The following is a 17,315-nucleotide window of genomic DNA, read 5'->3' as shown; positions in this document are numbered from 1 at the left end:
TTCTTTCCTCACGAAAATGCATTTGGGTTTGTATTAATTGTAAGCCGTATAAATAGATTAAAAAAATATTACTACTCTTTGAAAAATATATTTATTTAAATACAGTTTGAGTGTCTTCTAATCACACACCGCTTGAGGGAAAAAAACAAAAGACATGCAGATTAAGATCCACTCGGGATTACTAAACTCCTGGCCTATGAAGGGCTCACACTACACGGTTATGAAAACATACATTTCAATACCTTTCGTAACCTTTCAATTTGACGTTCTGGCTACGTCACAGTTTCTAAGCAGGTGGTTGAAGCACATCTCGCGATCGCTGGAATGTAACGTTGGAGTCAGGTAACCATGGAGACATTTCCCGAGTTAGCTAAACAGCTATTTGTTTGCTATGTACTGCTCTCTTACTTGCCAGCTATCGTATTTTGAGATATTAAACACTTAAGTACCCTTATTTATATTGCTTGATACGATTCGACCTTCAGAAACAGACGAACCATAAACGAATAATTTATTTTGAGCAAATTATTTGGGTGCATTTGGCTATTTGACGTGTCATTGAAATGTTCAAGAACAATTACCAGGTATTTGTTAGGCTTACATAGGTCACAGTTTGTTTGGTATTTAAATATTTGCAAGTTATATATTATTATTATTATTATTATTATTATTATTATTATTATTATTATTATTATTATTATTATTATTATTATTATAAAGTAGTAGTAGAAAAACAGGAGAAAGAGGAGGAAATAATAAATTCCTTCTATTTGTTGCAGGGGGGAGCTGTGTTTGATCTCTTCAGTGGACAAGGAAAGGACCCTGTAGCCAAATGGAAGCTTTGTGGGGGACCTTCGGCTATACATAAAGTGAGGTTTACAAGCAAGCTTCTATTTCTGCTTTTTTATTTACACCACAATCAATTTTAACAGGCCTATGTGTCCTCTAAGTCATGCTATTGTCGCATCCACACTACAGGGTTGCAGAAGCCATTCATGCAATATATGGTACAGTCTAATGTAGCATAGTGGAACAAAATACATCAGTGAGCACTATGCTAAGAAAAAAAAAAGAAAAATGTTATACAACAGCTCAATAACATAGTGTTCACTGCATAAGTGCCATATGGTGTCATCCTGATAAATCAGATCAGATGTTTGCTACATAGTTTTTGTGGAGGTCAGTTGCTTTTTTCATACAGAGCTGACAAATAATCTTACCTTCATTACAATAGACGCCAAGCAATACTGCCAACTAAACACTTTTTACAGCTGGAATTGATCTTGACACATAGACTTTATAGCTGAAGCCTCTTATATATGCTCCCATAAAAACCATTTGTTATCCCCTGGGGACATTTACACAACAGGTATACAGTCATACACGGAAAGGCCTCAGACTTAGTAAGACCTGTTCTGAATTATGTTCTCTCTTAGGAGTATAATAAAGAAGTTAAAGGATTTGTTTACTGTCTCGAGGGGAGCAGCCACACTGTCAAAATGCAAATGCCGAAGAATGCTAAGATGTCTCGTAAGTCAATATCATTCTTTTCATACATCCATCTGTAACATTATTTTTGTTTGGTTTTTAAATTTGCATGGTAATTAAAACTTTGTTACTTTGTCGCAGTTGGGCTTATTCAACGATTTTTGATCGTTCAAGTAAATATTTCAGAGCGGCATGACTTTTCTACTGAGCTTGTGTAAGTATATGTGAGTTTGAAATAATGTTTGTACATAATACAACCATGAAAATTCTTTTTAGAAGAAGGATGTTTCAGGAAAAGGATAATTTAAATAAAATAAAATAAAATATCAAAATTAATTTCAGCTATTCATTTGGGTTTACGTTATAGTTTTATTATATACAGAATTATATCTTTGAAGCATCTGCATTCTACATCTACAGCATCTAATTTTGATGATTACAGTTGACAGCTAAAATTATATTTCTTACAATATATTATGCAATTAAAAATGTTTAATGCAGAAATGTCGGTCGTCTGAAAAGTGTGGTCATGTATTGGACATTATAAGCACAAAATACTCTGGCTCTTCTTGCATTGCAGTGTGACATGAAGAGGACTGACTTTGATTCTGATAAAACACAGTAGACCAATACCAGCAGATCAGATAGCCACCCAAATATTCAATATCTGTGGAAACTTCCCACTGTATTTGATGAAACTTGGATTCTGTGCTCTCTACACTTCCTACTGACTCCTAGACTTTAATTTCTAAATGAAATGAAAAATGTACTTCAAAAAAATTAATCTGGAATAGTGCAGTCATTCCTTAGCCTAGGTAAAACTCTTTTGATATCTATGGTTTAGGGGTGTCTTTGAAACTAGGACTAGAACAGTTGTAGCCTATGTCCTGGATCTGTCTGTGTGTTGTGACTTTTAACGTGCCAAGTCTGGCTACAGCCCGTGCCTTGTGAATCTCCACAAAATTTGTTGCTTCACAATCCTCTCAAATGTTGGTTATCCCTGTTCTATGTGCACTTTTTTCTATTGAACTTTTTTCCTTCCACACAACCTTCCACACAAATGCCTTGATAGTGATGACCTTTTTGGCTTACTTTTCTTATTTGATGTGTCAGCAGCAGTCTGCTGGACCACCAGAGGCAATGTGTCCACAGTCTTCCTATGACTGGAAGACTGTGGACATTATGGTCCTTACATAATATTTCTGAATTCAGATTTTTTTTTATTATTGTTATTGCTTCATATTTTTTGGAAAAACAAAGTTTTGGTTTGTCTAACTGTAAGACATTATCATCAAAGTGAACAAAAAAAGAAGTTCACTCTATGTGTAGTTAGTAAATATAACATAAATAAATACAGTAAATAAACTTTTTAATGAAATTCCTATTGACTGACATGTACCTGTAGCCCTATAGAGGACCAAGACAGCTGCTCTATTAAAGTGAAGAGATCTTTAAGAAGTCACATTGGATACCAATAAAGCTTAACATATGTATAATCAGAATCTCCTAGTGACACACTTGCAGTGGGTGATAATTTATGTGCTGTTGTGTTATCTGCTTTAAACAGGATAACGGATTTACAGCATCTTAAAAGAAGACTTTGCTTTTCAACAGTGCATAAAGAGATGTCTGCCACACTTTTGCACGCAAAGATACCTTTCACAGAGCTGAAGCGGAATACTGTGAGTATGTAATTCATGCTTTATGCATTCATTATTAATTTTTAAAAGCACTTTTGGCTATGTACTTTTTTATCTTTTTCATGTTTAAATGTAAGCTGAACTGTATCACTAAAAGCCTAAAATTATGTTGTATTCTGCTGTCTCAGTGGTCTACTTTGTGCATCGACCTCGAATCTTTCGCTAGTGGACTTTTCAAGGGATTTTTGACTCTGGATGGCATCACTTTGTTTGCTACCTGTAAAGTTCGGAGGATCTTCACTATGAAAACAGACCCTAAAATCATGTCAGGTGATACTGATGCTTTTGTTTATTGGTTACATGTTACCCTCATGCCATCTGCATATCTGGTTATTTGACTAACTGCATTGAAGGAGTCCAGTGTTCCCAGCTTGAAGCATTGTTTTCAGTGAGTGTGTGTATGCGTGCACATCTTGTGTATTTATGGTGAAGTATAAGAATAGATTTGGAAACAGTTTGCTGTTTTTGTTGTGATGGTTTGCTGAAAGCTTATTGGTAGATTTAGTGAAAATGCAAAATAGTAGCAGGTGCAAAGATGTGGCTGGCCAGTACTGTTTTTTTTTACACCACGCCACTAATTTGTTTTTTGTGACATGATAATATGTCACAATGATATATTTTGGCCTGTTTTGCCAAAAATATCCCCACATTTTGTTAGAATTTTTCCGACATTGCATATTTTTTTCTATTGCAGACACATTTCTTAATGGGGCTTGTCTCATGGAGATGATCCCTCGCAGTTTCTGGTACCCTTCAGATGTGAACCAAATTACTCACGTGCTGAACTATGAGAATTTGCAGAAGGCCGAAGTGAAGTCTGATCCTCTTAGCTCAGCCTCTGGTAAGTAAGACAAAACCCCGGAATTGAAATGAGTCAGTGCAAAAGCAAAAGCTCTAAAACAATCCATTTCAATTAAAAATGACATTAGATTATTTAACAGGACAAAAAAACACAATAGAACAGATTATGCTCATCGTCATAGTTTTATGTGCTTTATGCGGCGGACTTTGCCTGCTCAGTCAGTGGTATTAGGCAGTTGGCTCTGCAGCTGCAGTTTGAGAAGGCCCTTTTATTGTTTCAGCTTGACTTTACCCCATGCACAAAGCAGGTGTAAGTTTTATGTGGAGCTTATTTTTCTTCCTGAAATCTTAACCTAAACCTTGTTTTGCTATGAACTGGCGGTGGATGGAGAGGTTGGCCCTTATCTTGAGCATCAGTACCTGACTACATCCACTGGTCTAGTGAAAGAAATCCCTGCTGCCTGAAGAGATTTATTTGAAGGAAAAGGGATGTTATTTCAGAAAAAATAGCAATAGTGACATGCTCCACATCTATAAATAGTATGATGAAGGTATTTCCATGATACATCTAACCATCTTATGTAACCGGAATCCTTGGAGCACCATGTGGGCAGGTGGGGGTTTGCTGCCATTTGTGGTTATCGGTAGAGAGTTAGTACAAATTGGACAAGTCATCAGTAAATCATGGAGCAAGACACCCTAGACAGTATGTGCACAGTCATACCTTTGCATACTACAAATTCATAAGACAAGACGTAGCAAAGCTTGTCAAATTTATTTGTACAGCAACATTCAAGATAGTGTTTATTTCTTTACAGCAGAATAAACATAGGAAATCGCATTGAGACAAGTGGTACAGTTAAGTCCAAAATTATTAAAGCTCTTATCTGATTTACATGTTATGTAATCTTTTAATTTTGTCAACATTCCTCTTTAGACAGGAAGTAATATTTGAATTACTTAAAATATTACTTTACTATTTGAAGTAATATTACTCTAACATCAGACGTTCAGCTCATTACCAAAGATAAACCATCAAAATACAAGTTGGAACATGAAAAACTATGGGTGCTAATTATAACAAGGGTTTTCTGTGATGCCATTATTGATTTTTGAGAAGGATATGAAGAGTTTTTTTTTTTTTTTTTTTTTTTACATTTTTTTTGTTTTACATTTTACTAATATATATCATAAGACAATGTAAAAAAAAACTGCTAAAATGTTTTTTAATTGATTCCCATGTTATATTTTTTTGTTATCTTTTGAGAGATTTATTTGTCCTGTCAGCAAGCATGTATTGATTGAATGAAAATAGATAATAAACTATATAGGTGTATAAACAATTTTGGTTTAATGATAGTAATCTCTGTCTTTGTGTCTTTTGATTAAAAACCAATGACTTTTTTCTTGTTTGCCTTAACCTGGAAGAAGGTTAAGGTTAAGTTAAAGATATGATGCCTAGAGACTGTAAAAGACCATTTTCATTTGGTGACAAAAAATATTAGCGTAATTAAAATAAATATAAGTCAGTGGTACACATATAGATGATGAATAATAGAAATCCTATTATGAAGATGTGATTTTATTTTGTTTCAAATTTCTAATTGGAATTTAGGAAGTAGTCCAAGTATAAAATAAAGTTGTCAAACTTTAGGACCTTTACATTTTCTGAATCACATGACTGGCATATATCTATGGGAGATGTAGCAAAGATGTTGCTTTGAAAAAAACATTCCAATGTCAGTTTGTGTCATTAGAGTAAAGCTGATAGACAGATAATGCATTTATATAGAGAATTGCATATTTATAATAACACTGATCATAACCATTTTGCTTCTTCTTGTTTGAAATTCTTTTATTTCTCATTTTTGTGTTTATTTCGATCTTACCTGCTCTCGAGAAGCTGCAATTATCTCCTCATACTGAAAGACATGCACCAGTAATCCAGTTCTGTTGCCTTCGTGGCCTTTTTTATCGGCGTATATTTATTTGTTCTGACAGCTGTCCAAGTCATGTTGAATCAAGCAGCATTGCCCTTAGATGAGAGCAGTAACCACACACGGGAGAAATCTTTTCATAAGTAGCATCTACGTTATTAACACAACATACCTAATCATAATTAAAACGATTGCTATTAAAGTAGGCGTACAATTTAACGGGGACAGAGTTGTTTGTTGAATGCATTTCCTTCAGTACCCAAACTGTCAAGAACTGTTACAAGGAAGGCTAAGTTTTTTTTTTGTTTGTTTTTTGGGGTGGGGGGGAGTTTGTCATGTGACAACAAACAATGCCTGTTTATCTCAGTCCTACACCAAAGACTCTTTGTTGCGCTGAAGGTCAATGAATTTTCACAGATCCAAATCACTGTTGAAACTACTTCTCCAGAGCCAGCTATCATACCTATATCTCATTGTAATCCTTTCTGTTATCCCATTCTTTATGGGCTTTTGCAGATTTGAAGCACACTGAAATTTATTCACACAACAGGTACAGCTCAGTGTGTTCCATCTGCTGTATCAGAGAAGTGTGATTTCCTCTTTCCTTCTTAGAACATCCAGCTAAGCTCGGGCGGTATCATGTTGTCGATCATGTTTGTCTTGCGGACTGAAAGTGTTTGCTCGGCGCTTTGATGAGGATCAGATAGAACGTGTGTTTTGCTGTTAGCTTCAGCAGAGGTGGTCCTGATTAGCCCTGGCACAGATACAGCAAGGTCAGGTTGATGCCATATCAGAACAACTCCCACTTCAGACCATTATTTTCACATGATGAAATGGCACTGATAGCCAGAAACACATCTTTCAACTCTATTAGATAAACTCCAGTTTAACTGAAATCCAGTTATTAGGTGTTTGTGTATCTTTATGCATAAGTGCTATTTAATAGAGCTATTAGCTGATGAAGACAGGATCATCCGTATCATGAAATGCTTTAAGTTTGTTATTGGGTAGTTTACAATGTTTTGCATCCTAAAACATATGCCTGTATATAAGCTAAACATCTCTGTTTTAAAAGTTTTTTTTTCCTTCAGTCACAGTGAAAAAATAAACTTTTAATAGGCCTTGTTACCAGACAAAACACTGCTTCTCTCTGACCTTAAATAGACCATTCTGTGCACCAATAAGATGTGGAAATTTCTTTCTTTTTGCAGTACCTGATCAGTCTTCCACTGCCATATCAACTAGTTATCGGAGAACCAAGCCCCAGGGTGTTTTACAGACAGCCGCGGGCTCCAGAGCTTCTTCAGCATCTCCAAATACTGGAAGAACAAGCATTGCAAACTTGGACAGAATGGAGAGAAGTGTATGCTTTATTTACATTACTGTAATATATCTCATCCCAGAGGAAAGTGGACTTAAAACACATTGCTAAAATAGCTAAGGTTCTCTTTGTGCTCTCGAAACAGCTGTGGCCCTAGAGGCATGAAATCAGAAACCCTCTTAGGATGCTCAATTGGTAAAATACCCAGCATATAGTTTCTTAAAAATCTGTTCTGTATAATCTGAGGGCTGGATTAGTGTCACTTTTTCACCACTTAACTTACCAATAAAAAAAGTTCTGTTGAAATAAAATGTGGAATTGTTGAATACTTCAAAACGTTTAAACTATTTCAGAAACATTATTCAGATGAAAGAGAGCACACTGTGGAGAAAATTGTGGTCATGTTAATTCAATTTGGAACAATGTTAAGCCAAGCAGTAATATCAAACATCAACTTGTCTGCTTGCAACCAATGTTTTCCATCTGAACATTACTTAGAATACAAGATTCATATTTTCCCATCATATTTTCACATAGTATCCCTGCTTAAATCCAACCCACAGTTGCATGCTGACTATTTGTACACCCTAATTTTAAGGGATATCGATCACATCCAACTTCTGTTACTTCAAGAACGGGTTTAGAGATTTCTGTTGTTAGTCTGGTAGTTAACAGACACAGTGTTCTTTGTGGTCAGCTTGTGAAAGTTCAGTCAGGCATTGTTTGTCTGAATAATTTGGAAACCAAAAGAATCCCATCTAGGCCAACTTCTGGTTAAAATGACTATAATATTTGCAATCCTAATAGTTCTATTATCTTTAAAGATACACAACCTAAAAAAATAACACTCTTGTGTTGCCTCTTAATATATTGGATACCCCAGCATACACAATGTGAGCTGCATCCAATCCAAGCTACCATGGGTATTTTAAACATGCAGAAAACTCCTCAGGCATTGTACATATCAAAAACCATATTTGCCATTACTACAACATTTAAGCGCTGCTGAAACATTATGACATCTCATTGTATGCCATGCATGCCAGGAAAGCTGTTTCCGGGAATGAAGAATCACTCAGTTTAGCCTGTGGAATGCTTCGAGTAGCTAATATCAGAGCAGACTTGACTCTGTCCATTTGGTAATCTGTCTGATAAGTGTTTCACTGCTTGTGGGCACACAGTGATTGTGTATAGTGAGCAAAAAGTACTGTTCAACCCATGTAAAACATGTTTTTAGATATGTTACCATATGTGGCAAATTAAGAGGTAATGCAGCAGAATCTTAAGTTTCAGTCCAAACAATGTGTTCTCAAATATGCACAGACTCCTTTCTGCTTTATCTAATATTCTGGATTTCAAGAATGACTTGCTGCCACCAGAAAGTCCTTCCATTTTTAAAAAAGACAGTATGTTGTGACCATGTCTATTAGAGCTATAAGTAGTGCTTCAAGCACTTTGTAGATTAGTAATTCTAGCTACTCAGACAAACCTTCACTGTAAAACATGTCACAGAGCCTCGAACCACCCTGACCCCTTCAGAAGGGAATAACCTTCTCTGGGCAGCTTCCAGTGGGCATTAAACATGTAATATGGTTAATTGCCTGCGTTTTGCATAAGGCTTTGCGCAAATCGATGTAGATCTTTGTGAATTATCTGTGTCATTAGAGTACAAAAATGTAGGACAATTGTGTTATTGAGCCTGTACCGTATGTATCTTTTGATATTGTACCACAGGTTTCTCCATCATGTAGACTGAATCAAAAGGAGCCCACTGAGAGCCAGCATGTCACCATGCTTGGTGAGCATTTCTCCCAGGGTCAACAGTCCCTTACTACAGTAAAAGGTAAATCTGAGTATATATCAAACTGTTGTTTTATTTTCTTTTTTTTTATTGAACACTTTCAACAATTTTGAATGCCCTTGTTCTGCTATTTCATCTATCAGGATCTCTGTTTTTTTTAACCTTTGTGAGCGTTGTTGTGTACTTGCTCAAACTAACAACTCAGGATACAGCAGTCAATACACAATGATGTTTGTAACACAAAAAATGGAGAGAATCTAGATCTGTCAGGGTACAGTTGGTTGTCAGTAAAATGAAAAAAAGTAAGAAACAATCATGAAAGGTTTCACATGGTCCTTGAAAAATGTGTATACCCAAAGAGAAAAAGAAATAGTTACTGATGTCACTGCTGCCATAATGTATGCCATAATGATGTTGGATTTGCTGATGCCTATAATTTATTTATCTTAGTAATTTATCCAAAGTGTCAAATTAACGTCTTCTTACCCTTTCTCACAATACAACAAAAGCAAAATGAACTTTCTCTGAGATAATGTGAAACTGGCTAAAATTTGATATGTCCCCGATTAACAAAAGCAAGATTTTGCATTTGATTATAGGTTAACTTTTGGTGCTTAGTTAACTTTTTCAAATATTTAAACAGGTAGTAAAATATAGTATCTTTATTATTTCGTGGCAGCCTCTTTTGCTGCAGTCACTGTCGTAAGTGTTCTCTGTACTTCACAACATAAGACTTGACTTGACTTGCCAAAAAGCTCCAGTTTTGTCATTTTAGTTTAAAGAATATACCCCAGAAACTTTGGGCCTTGTCAACATGCATAATAGCAAATGGCATAAAGTTGTCTTTGTTGGATGTCCCTGTAAGTGGTGAAGCTTTTGTAGATCTTCTTCATGACTACTCATTATGGATCAGAACGTATGAGATGATTTGGCATAGCTTGACTTTGCAGTTTAGCTTGGCTCTTTTCTACCATTTGGACTATCGACCCAAGATTACATTTAGTCTTGCTTCTAGTGACAGGATCATGTTATGTGCTATAGCTGTTTGAGATCTTTTAGTAGCCCTTAATAGATCTTCTGAGCTCTCTCTGGTTCATGTTCAGCATGGTGCAAACAACACGAAATATTCAGCAGCACTTTTGTTTCTTTTAACCCTTGTGTCTAGAAATGGGGTCCAACCAACCACACACACGTAAAACCTGTATCATTTGCCACAGTCCTCTACGTTTGCCTCAGTCCTCGCACGCACGAGGGTTACATAGCTAATAAAATGCTTGATGGCAAACGTGATAGTACTCAAGGTTAAACACTTGGTTTAAAACCTGACTGTGATACAATTATTCATCGTTTCTTTTGGGGAGCTGTTGCATCTCTAGCCAGAAACGATTGGCAACTGAGACTGATGGTTCCTAACTTTTTTGGCAGATTTCGTTAGAAACACATTATAAGAAGTAAAAAATAATAATAATAATAATAATAATAATAAACAAACAAAAGAAAACCAAATAAGGACTGCAAAAATACTGCATACATTTCTCTTTTGGTACAAACCGATCTTAAATTTTATTGCACTGGGAAACGCAAAAAGAGAAAACATCATTAAAAAAATGTCCATAAGTTGGATTTTATTTTGTTTCTTTTAATGTATGAAAAAAATATCCAGTCATAAACTGCATTGGGATAATAATGCATTTCTGACTTATAAGCACCACTTTTGACATTTATTAAACATAAACAACTGCAGTTTGCATTACAAACAAGGCTAAGCTAGTTGCTAAAGGTATACAAGCCCAGGTAGGCAAGGCTATCCAAGTAAAGTAATTGCTTTATGAAAACACACTTTACATGCACAAACCACCATATTTTTCATACCATAAAAATATACTGTATTCATCCTCTGTATTAAAAAAAGTCTTTCCATAAAGCTTAACCACCTTTCAAGCATACTTGAAATGTACATTTTTTTTTACCATTTTTAAATATCTATATGCCAGCTTTTTCTCTCTAAGCATTATTTGAAATACTTGACTTCAATACAAAAGCCCTCAGTAAAATTGCTATCCTTAAGATAAATAAAAAGGTGTATAGAAGGCAATGAGTTAAGGTAACACATTTATTTATACTATTTTAGACAAATTAAAGAGGGAAATAAAGCATTGTTTCAAGAAGCTCTACTGATACCTACAAGTTTGTCAACATATATATATATATATATATATTATATAGTGTAAATCTGTGGACTGGTCATTGAAAAAGAAAATCTGAGGATGAACCCATTCCCTGTCATTGTTGGCGAGCACACGTACACCCTTGACATATCTACAGTAATAGGATGAATGTAAAAAATATTAAAAGAAAGTGTCACTGACTTTGCCACTGCTAGGAATCTAGATAGCTTTGGCTCATTACATGGCATCTCCTGTGGCAGAGAATCTTTCTAAGAAAATGATTCAGCTTCTTCCAAGCACTGTGCCCTTTCAGAAGTATTATAGGGCAACAAAAAATAAGCCCTGTTTCTGCAGAGTATGAAGTCTCTCGAGCATCCAATAACAGCCTTTATGATTGGTAATACACTATCCTTTCAGCACGACTGAATGCAAAATCTGGCTGATTAAAATTCCTTAATTCAGCCGAACATAATGTAGCTGGATATATTCTTTTTGCAATGAATGAATGTAAGAAGCTCAGTTGCCGAAATGCCTTCATTATTAGGGATTTTCACGGTGCATAATCAGTTCACAGATACGCTTCTGGCAAGCTTTAATAACATTGTTGTTTGAATCTATTGTTATAAACCATTTTCTGATGTTCAAATTATTATTTGTAGGAGAATCTTGCAAATTACAACCCCACCCGCCCAAACAAAGGGTGTTTGGTAAGCAGGGATCTAAGAAGTTACGGATCCTGAGTTCTGGAAGAGAGAGGGTATCATCAGGTACATTATATGCACATATCAGTGTTTTGTATTGTGTTTTTATTTGGTTAAGAATTAACTATTTGGTTATATCCCCCAGATGCTGAATTTGGTAGTAAAAGCAGTGGAAGGAGGGATAATAGCCCTTTTCCATCCAGTCACACAGAGAGCAGCCAGCAGCTTCAGACTCAAGAACAAAAGTCATCCAACCTAGTAATGGGTAAGGTAAAATAAGAATGATGTGAATTTTAAGACAAAGCAAAAGTCACGGTATCATAATAAGACAGTGAGGGATGGGAACATAAAAAAAAAAAAAAAAAAAAAAAAATTGATATGCAGGTTGGATGGTTTTGCATGTTCTGATTTTCCTAGACAGCTCCTTTATACTTGAGAAAAATAGTCAGTGCCACTCTTTAGATAATTCATAAATTAGATCACTTCAAAATATTGCATGAATTTTAATGCTTCTATGCTGCATATGTGCTTTTGTTCCCCCTTTTAAATTTTACATAACCCACATCAGGGCCACTTGCATGACCCTCCTCTCTCCAACCTGTGCTCTCTTCCCCATCGCCATCCCCCCACGTAACCCTCATCCTCACACACCCACACTCCCATTGTCCTTGCAAAACGAGTGCATGTGTTCTGAGAGCTCATTTATGGAGGTTTCTCCACAAGCAGTAAGCTCCTTTGGTGCAGCCCTGCCCACAGATGGAAAGTAGTTAGTTCATTAATGGTAATGTGGCACATTAAATAAAAGTCAGAGGGACATCTCCTGGGCCCAGGGTTTGCCACACAGTGGGCAATTAGAGGAAGTGATTATACTGTCGAGAGGTTCAAATGTGCTCACTCATTCAGATTTAGGTGCCTCTGTCTTTTAACTGAGGTTTATCTTGGAGAATAAAGATTTGCCGTGTCTTATTTGCACTTACACATTGAAGAAACTTTCATTTAAGCTTGCAAAAGCTTTTTCTCCCATTGATTGTGCATATAGTGCCTTGCAAAGGTATTCATATACCTTGATCTTGTTTACACTACACCCACAAGCTTCTGGATAATTTTTGATGATTTTATATGATAGGCGAATGCAGAGTAGTGTCTTTTTTTATACATTCTAATTAAATACTTTTATTTACAGAGGGCATTTGGCCCTCTGTACTTTGATACCCATATTTCAAACTCAATACAACCAAATAATTATTTCACACAATGTTAAAACAGGGCATTACCTTGAACAGACATTCTACATCATTACATAAAGCGGTGGCAGCATCATGCTGTGAGGAGCCTTTTTTCAGCTGGGACCTGAAACTCCTTGCTGAAAAGGGACTGATCAGATGAGATGTGAAGATTGGGGGATATACTAATGGAAGAAAGCCTATTGGAGGCTGCGAAGGACTTGAGACTGGGGTGGAGGGTCCTGAGTCAGCAGGAAGAACCTAAACACACAGCCAGAGCAAGAATGGAATGGTTTAGATGGCATATTCATGTGTTAAAATGGCACAGTCAAAGTCCGTATCTAAATACAATTGAGAATTTGTGACAAGAGTTGAAAATTGGTGTTCAAAGATGTTCCCCATTCAATCTGACTGAGCTTGAGCTTTTTTGGAAGCACAGGCAAAAACTTGCAATGCTGTTGTTGAAATGAAAAAAAAGAAATAAAAATTCTGCAATGCATTGACTTAGTGAGGCCTAATATATACTCAGCACACACCATAGCTGTAGTTTTATTCATATTTACATGGTTACCTCATTCAGAGATTTCTATAACAAATACATGAAAGGGATCTATTTGTTATAGATAGAAGGTAGACTTTATCTATGGCCACAAATGCCAGGAATGAAGGCAGACTTTTCCAGGCAGAGAAATTAATTACAACCATGCATACTAGTATCAAATATTGCTAAGTGACTATTAGCAATAAGAATAGCATCTCACCATCTTGAAGGGGATGTTCTGTTCATAGAGAAATTACTCATCAAAAACAGCTAAGGAGTAAAGTAACTCAAACGCATGTGTATTTATAATTCTAGATGAGCAGAGCTGCAGCCCCGCCAATGCAAGTATGGAAGCCACCCCCACACCAGTGGAGACTCAACTTCGATCAGGTTTGTCTTTTGACCCGGAGGTCTGGAACAGCCGGGAGAGTAATGAGGGGTCCGAGCCCCAGCTCACTTTGCAGAAGGAGGTGTTCACTTTCTCATCCCAGCCTCACTCACCCAAGCGAGGGCAAAGCCAGGTTGACCAGGAGAAGATGGATCTGGGAGACGGTCAGGCCCAGAGCACTGGTGGGGGGCGGCGGCAAGCGCAGCCTGAAGACGACTTTATCGGCAGTGAAAGCGATGAGGTACGTCTGTTTCTTGTGAGCCACAGAATCACAAATGTTTAATGTGCTTTCCGTAATACCAGATAACTAATTACAAGCAGAAGAACATCTGCTTTGTGTCACAGAGAATAGTATTCTTGACAGCCTCGCAATAGATTTTAAAGCTGCCCTTGCCATTTTTTGCCATGCAACATAGTTGAATTGTTTCAAGCATGACTGACCCACGTTAAGTCCTACAATATGTTTAAAGTTAAATTAAGTTTACTTTGTTGTAATTTAAGACATTGACATCATCACTTGTAAGAACCAGAAGTAATTGTGTGTTTATCATTTGAAGTGAAGAGTTTGCTGTTGCACATTTCAGTTCAAAAGTCAAAGTTGTTCATCATCACATTGTATATTAATCACTCTGCTATTTGTGTTAAAGGGCAGGATTTTTTTATGCTAAGCAGGGGAAATTAAAACTGTAGAAATAAAATCATGAAGACAAAAATGCTAATTGCTTTTACTTATTTAAAACTTGGTAATAAGTCTGATAATTCACAGTTAAGAACTTTTTTGTTGTGCAGCTGGTCTTTGTCATTAGAATACCGGAGCCGGTTTAAGCATACAGAAAAAATTCTAGAGCACATGCATACATCAGAAATCAGGTACTCACTGTCTTTGCTAAACCATTAGTAGGACATTTTAATACTTCAAAATAAGTGAATCTTTTATACTGACCTTTTTGAACTGTAGGTATAACATTTTCTTCCATAAAACTTTTAACTGAACTGAAATTTACTTTTAGAATTCCCTTTCTAGTCAGACTTGAAAAGGTTTTTACACTGCCTTGCAAAAATATTTATTCCCTTTTATTTTTTCCCCAGTTTGTCACATTACAACCACAAGTTTAAGCATCTTGTATGGGGATCTTATATAATAGTTCAATAAAAATTAGTGCATAATCTTTAGATGGGAAGAAAATTATACATGTCCTTAAAACGTACAAATAAACATTTGAAATGTTGATATTAAGCTCCCCTGAGTAAATCATTTGTGGATTGATCTTCTACTGTATTTGTAGCTGCAAGGCTTTTGAGATATTTATTTTCCAAACTTGCTTTTTTTTTCTATTTCTCTTTGCAAAATAGCTTAAGTTGAGTCAGAATAGAGTATACAGTTGCAAGTCTTGCCACAGACTGTAAATTTGATTTAGGACTGGGAGTTTCTGGGCTCATTCTAACACATGTATATGATTTGATCTAAGATGGTGGTTTTGTGAGATGGTGTTACTAGGATTAAAATACTCACGGGTGAACTCTGCTAACTAGTTAGTTGAATTCAGAAGGCAATTACCATAGTTGGACTGGATTTCATTTAGGGGTATTCGAGTTAAGGGAAGCACTACTTTCTGTTGATTTATTACAAATAATCTAATATTGTGCCTTGGTTTACCTTTAATTATTTGTGAAAAAGGTTAATGGGAAATTAATGCAATGCTTTGGTAAGGCACTGTATATCTAATACCCCTGCATCGAGGTGGAAGTGGCCAGTCCTCTTCAAAGCTGTAAATTTACATAATGTATCCATAATGTCTTCTGCCACATTTATACTTTATGATAAGTTATCTACATATATTATAATGGAAAGCAAGCTAAAAACAGTATAAATGCAAAGAAAGAGATCAGTATAAGTGTTTGCTTTGTATGTGGGGAAGAATCACATGGTATACTCATGCGCAAACTCACTCTGCACACCCACACACCCTCTCACAAACACACTTACACACCCACATGGAGACAGGTTGTTAGAGGAAAGCATCTTTCTCTCTATGCAATCAAATGATCATGTAGCCTCTTCGTTGAATCTGTCTGAACACTTCAAAAGAAAAAGAGCACTTCAAAGGAAACAAACACCGCTGTACGAGCGGACGCCCTGAGGTTTTCAAAATACAGTATCGTGTTTCGTATGTAATTGTTTTTTTATCTGCTGCTGTTTTTGTATTATTGATGCATCTATTATTGCAGAAAACATGCCATGAACATAAAAAAAACACAAACAATGCCTCAGAAATCCTGACCGATTTAGAAAGTAAAACTTTGTGTAAGTTATCGAAATTTTCCACAAGAACATTTAAACACTTTTGTGATCTGTGAAGATCATTAGCACAATGAAAAAAAGATGTATATTTCCCAATGAAATTAGACAAACTAAGTATTTCACATGCATTTAATACTAAAATATTATTTGACATTGTTGCAGGTCTGTGTGTTTAAATTTCACATTTTTATAGCTGGTTAAATATAACACACAAAATGTGTACAGGTGTCAACATTTTGGAGTACAGTTCTGCAAACTATGCACAACTTTTAATAAAACTAATGAAACCTCTCTGGATTGGGCATATTATAGCTAATATAACTGATAGCCTGTTTTAAGGGCTTTTGTTTGCTCAGTCAGTTAGCTTTGTTACAGACATGTAAGTGAAACAGTGTTGCTTTTAATGTAACAAAGTAAAAACCCAACATTTCTCTCATGCACTCAGAAACCTTGCTATATTGGTCTAAGTACCTTTCAGTCCTACTCACCTAGTAATTCACATGCAACCTTCCTGAGCCTCAGTGATGGCTACATAAGCACCGGTGAGTGAGACATAAGAGGTTCTTGATAAAGTCACATAAAGGAGATTTGTTAAGAACAACACTGACAATTCTGTGGAGCTAGTTAAAGAAAACGTTGAAGTATTTTGACAATTACATTTTGGTAAAACCACAAATGAAAAAAGTTAGACAGAAGGAAATTAGATAACTACTTGGGGCTAGTTTTTGCTTATAGTGATCATGTTTTAGTGGAACTTGTAATAATATACCGTAAGTAATTCAAGATAGATGTGCTAGGCCGTTATTTTAGAAAGGTGATAATACACAGACTTGTACAAAATATGAACATTATGTTGTTTTTGACCAATAGCTTTACATTTAGTGACTAATGTCCAGGCTAAAGATGTTCAGAGTTACTAATTTATTGATGCCAAAGCTTTTAAC

The 17,315-nt window shown here is 35.9% G+C and overlaps 1 protein-coding gene across 4 annotated transcripts in view; it reads left to right on the top strand.

Annotated features, from left to right (window-relative positions):
• Positions 1-364: 364 nt before the first annotated feature.
• Positions 365-17,315, top strand: part of cfap20dc (CFAP20 domain containing) — a 40,489-nt gene continuing 23,538 nt past the window's right edge. For all 4 annotated transcript variants that reach the window (XR_001428403.1, XM_015059821.1, XM_015059819.1 and 1 more), the window contains exons 1-12: positions 365-584; positions 780-869; positions 1,437-1,530; positions 1,630-1,702; positions 3,056-3,170; positions 3,317-3,458; positions 3,883-4,029; positions 7,138-7,289; positions 8,982-9,090; positions 11,876-11,983; positions 12,063-12,182; positions 13,997-14,310. Coding sequence is in view for 3 of the 4 variants with exons in the window: in XM_015059821.1 (XP_014915307.1) it covers positions 564-584; positions 780-869; positions 1,437-1,530; positions 1,630-1,702; positions 3,056-3,170; positions 3,317-3,458; positions 3,883-4,029; positions 7,138-7,289; positions 8,982-9,090; positions 11,876-11,983; positions 12,063-12,182; positions 13,997-14,310 (1,485 nt within the window). In the remaining variant the exon portion in view is untranslated. The remainder of the gene's footprint in view (positions 585-779; positions 870-1,436; positions 1,531-1,629; positions 1,703-3,055; positions 3,171-3,316; positions 3,459-3,882; positions 4,030-7,137; positions 7,290-8,981; positions 9,091-11,875; positions 11,984-12,062; positions 12,183-13,996; positions 14,311-17,315) is intronic.

Source organism: Poecilia latipinna, unplaced genomic scaffold (assembly GCF_001443285.1).
Source record: "Poecilia latipinna isolate Pla-1442-1.1 unplaced genomic scaffold, P_latipinna-1.0 Scaffold1659, whole genome shotgun sequence".
Taxonomy (NCBI): Eukaryota; Metazoa; Chordata; class Actinopteri; order Cyprinodontiformes; family Poeciliidae; genus Poecilia; species Poecilia latipinna.
This window is presented reverse-complemented; position numbering and strand designations above follow the sequence as displayed.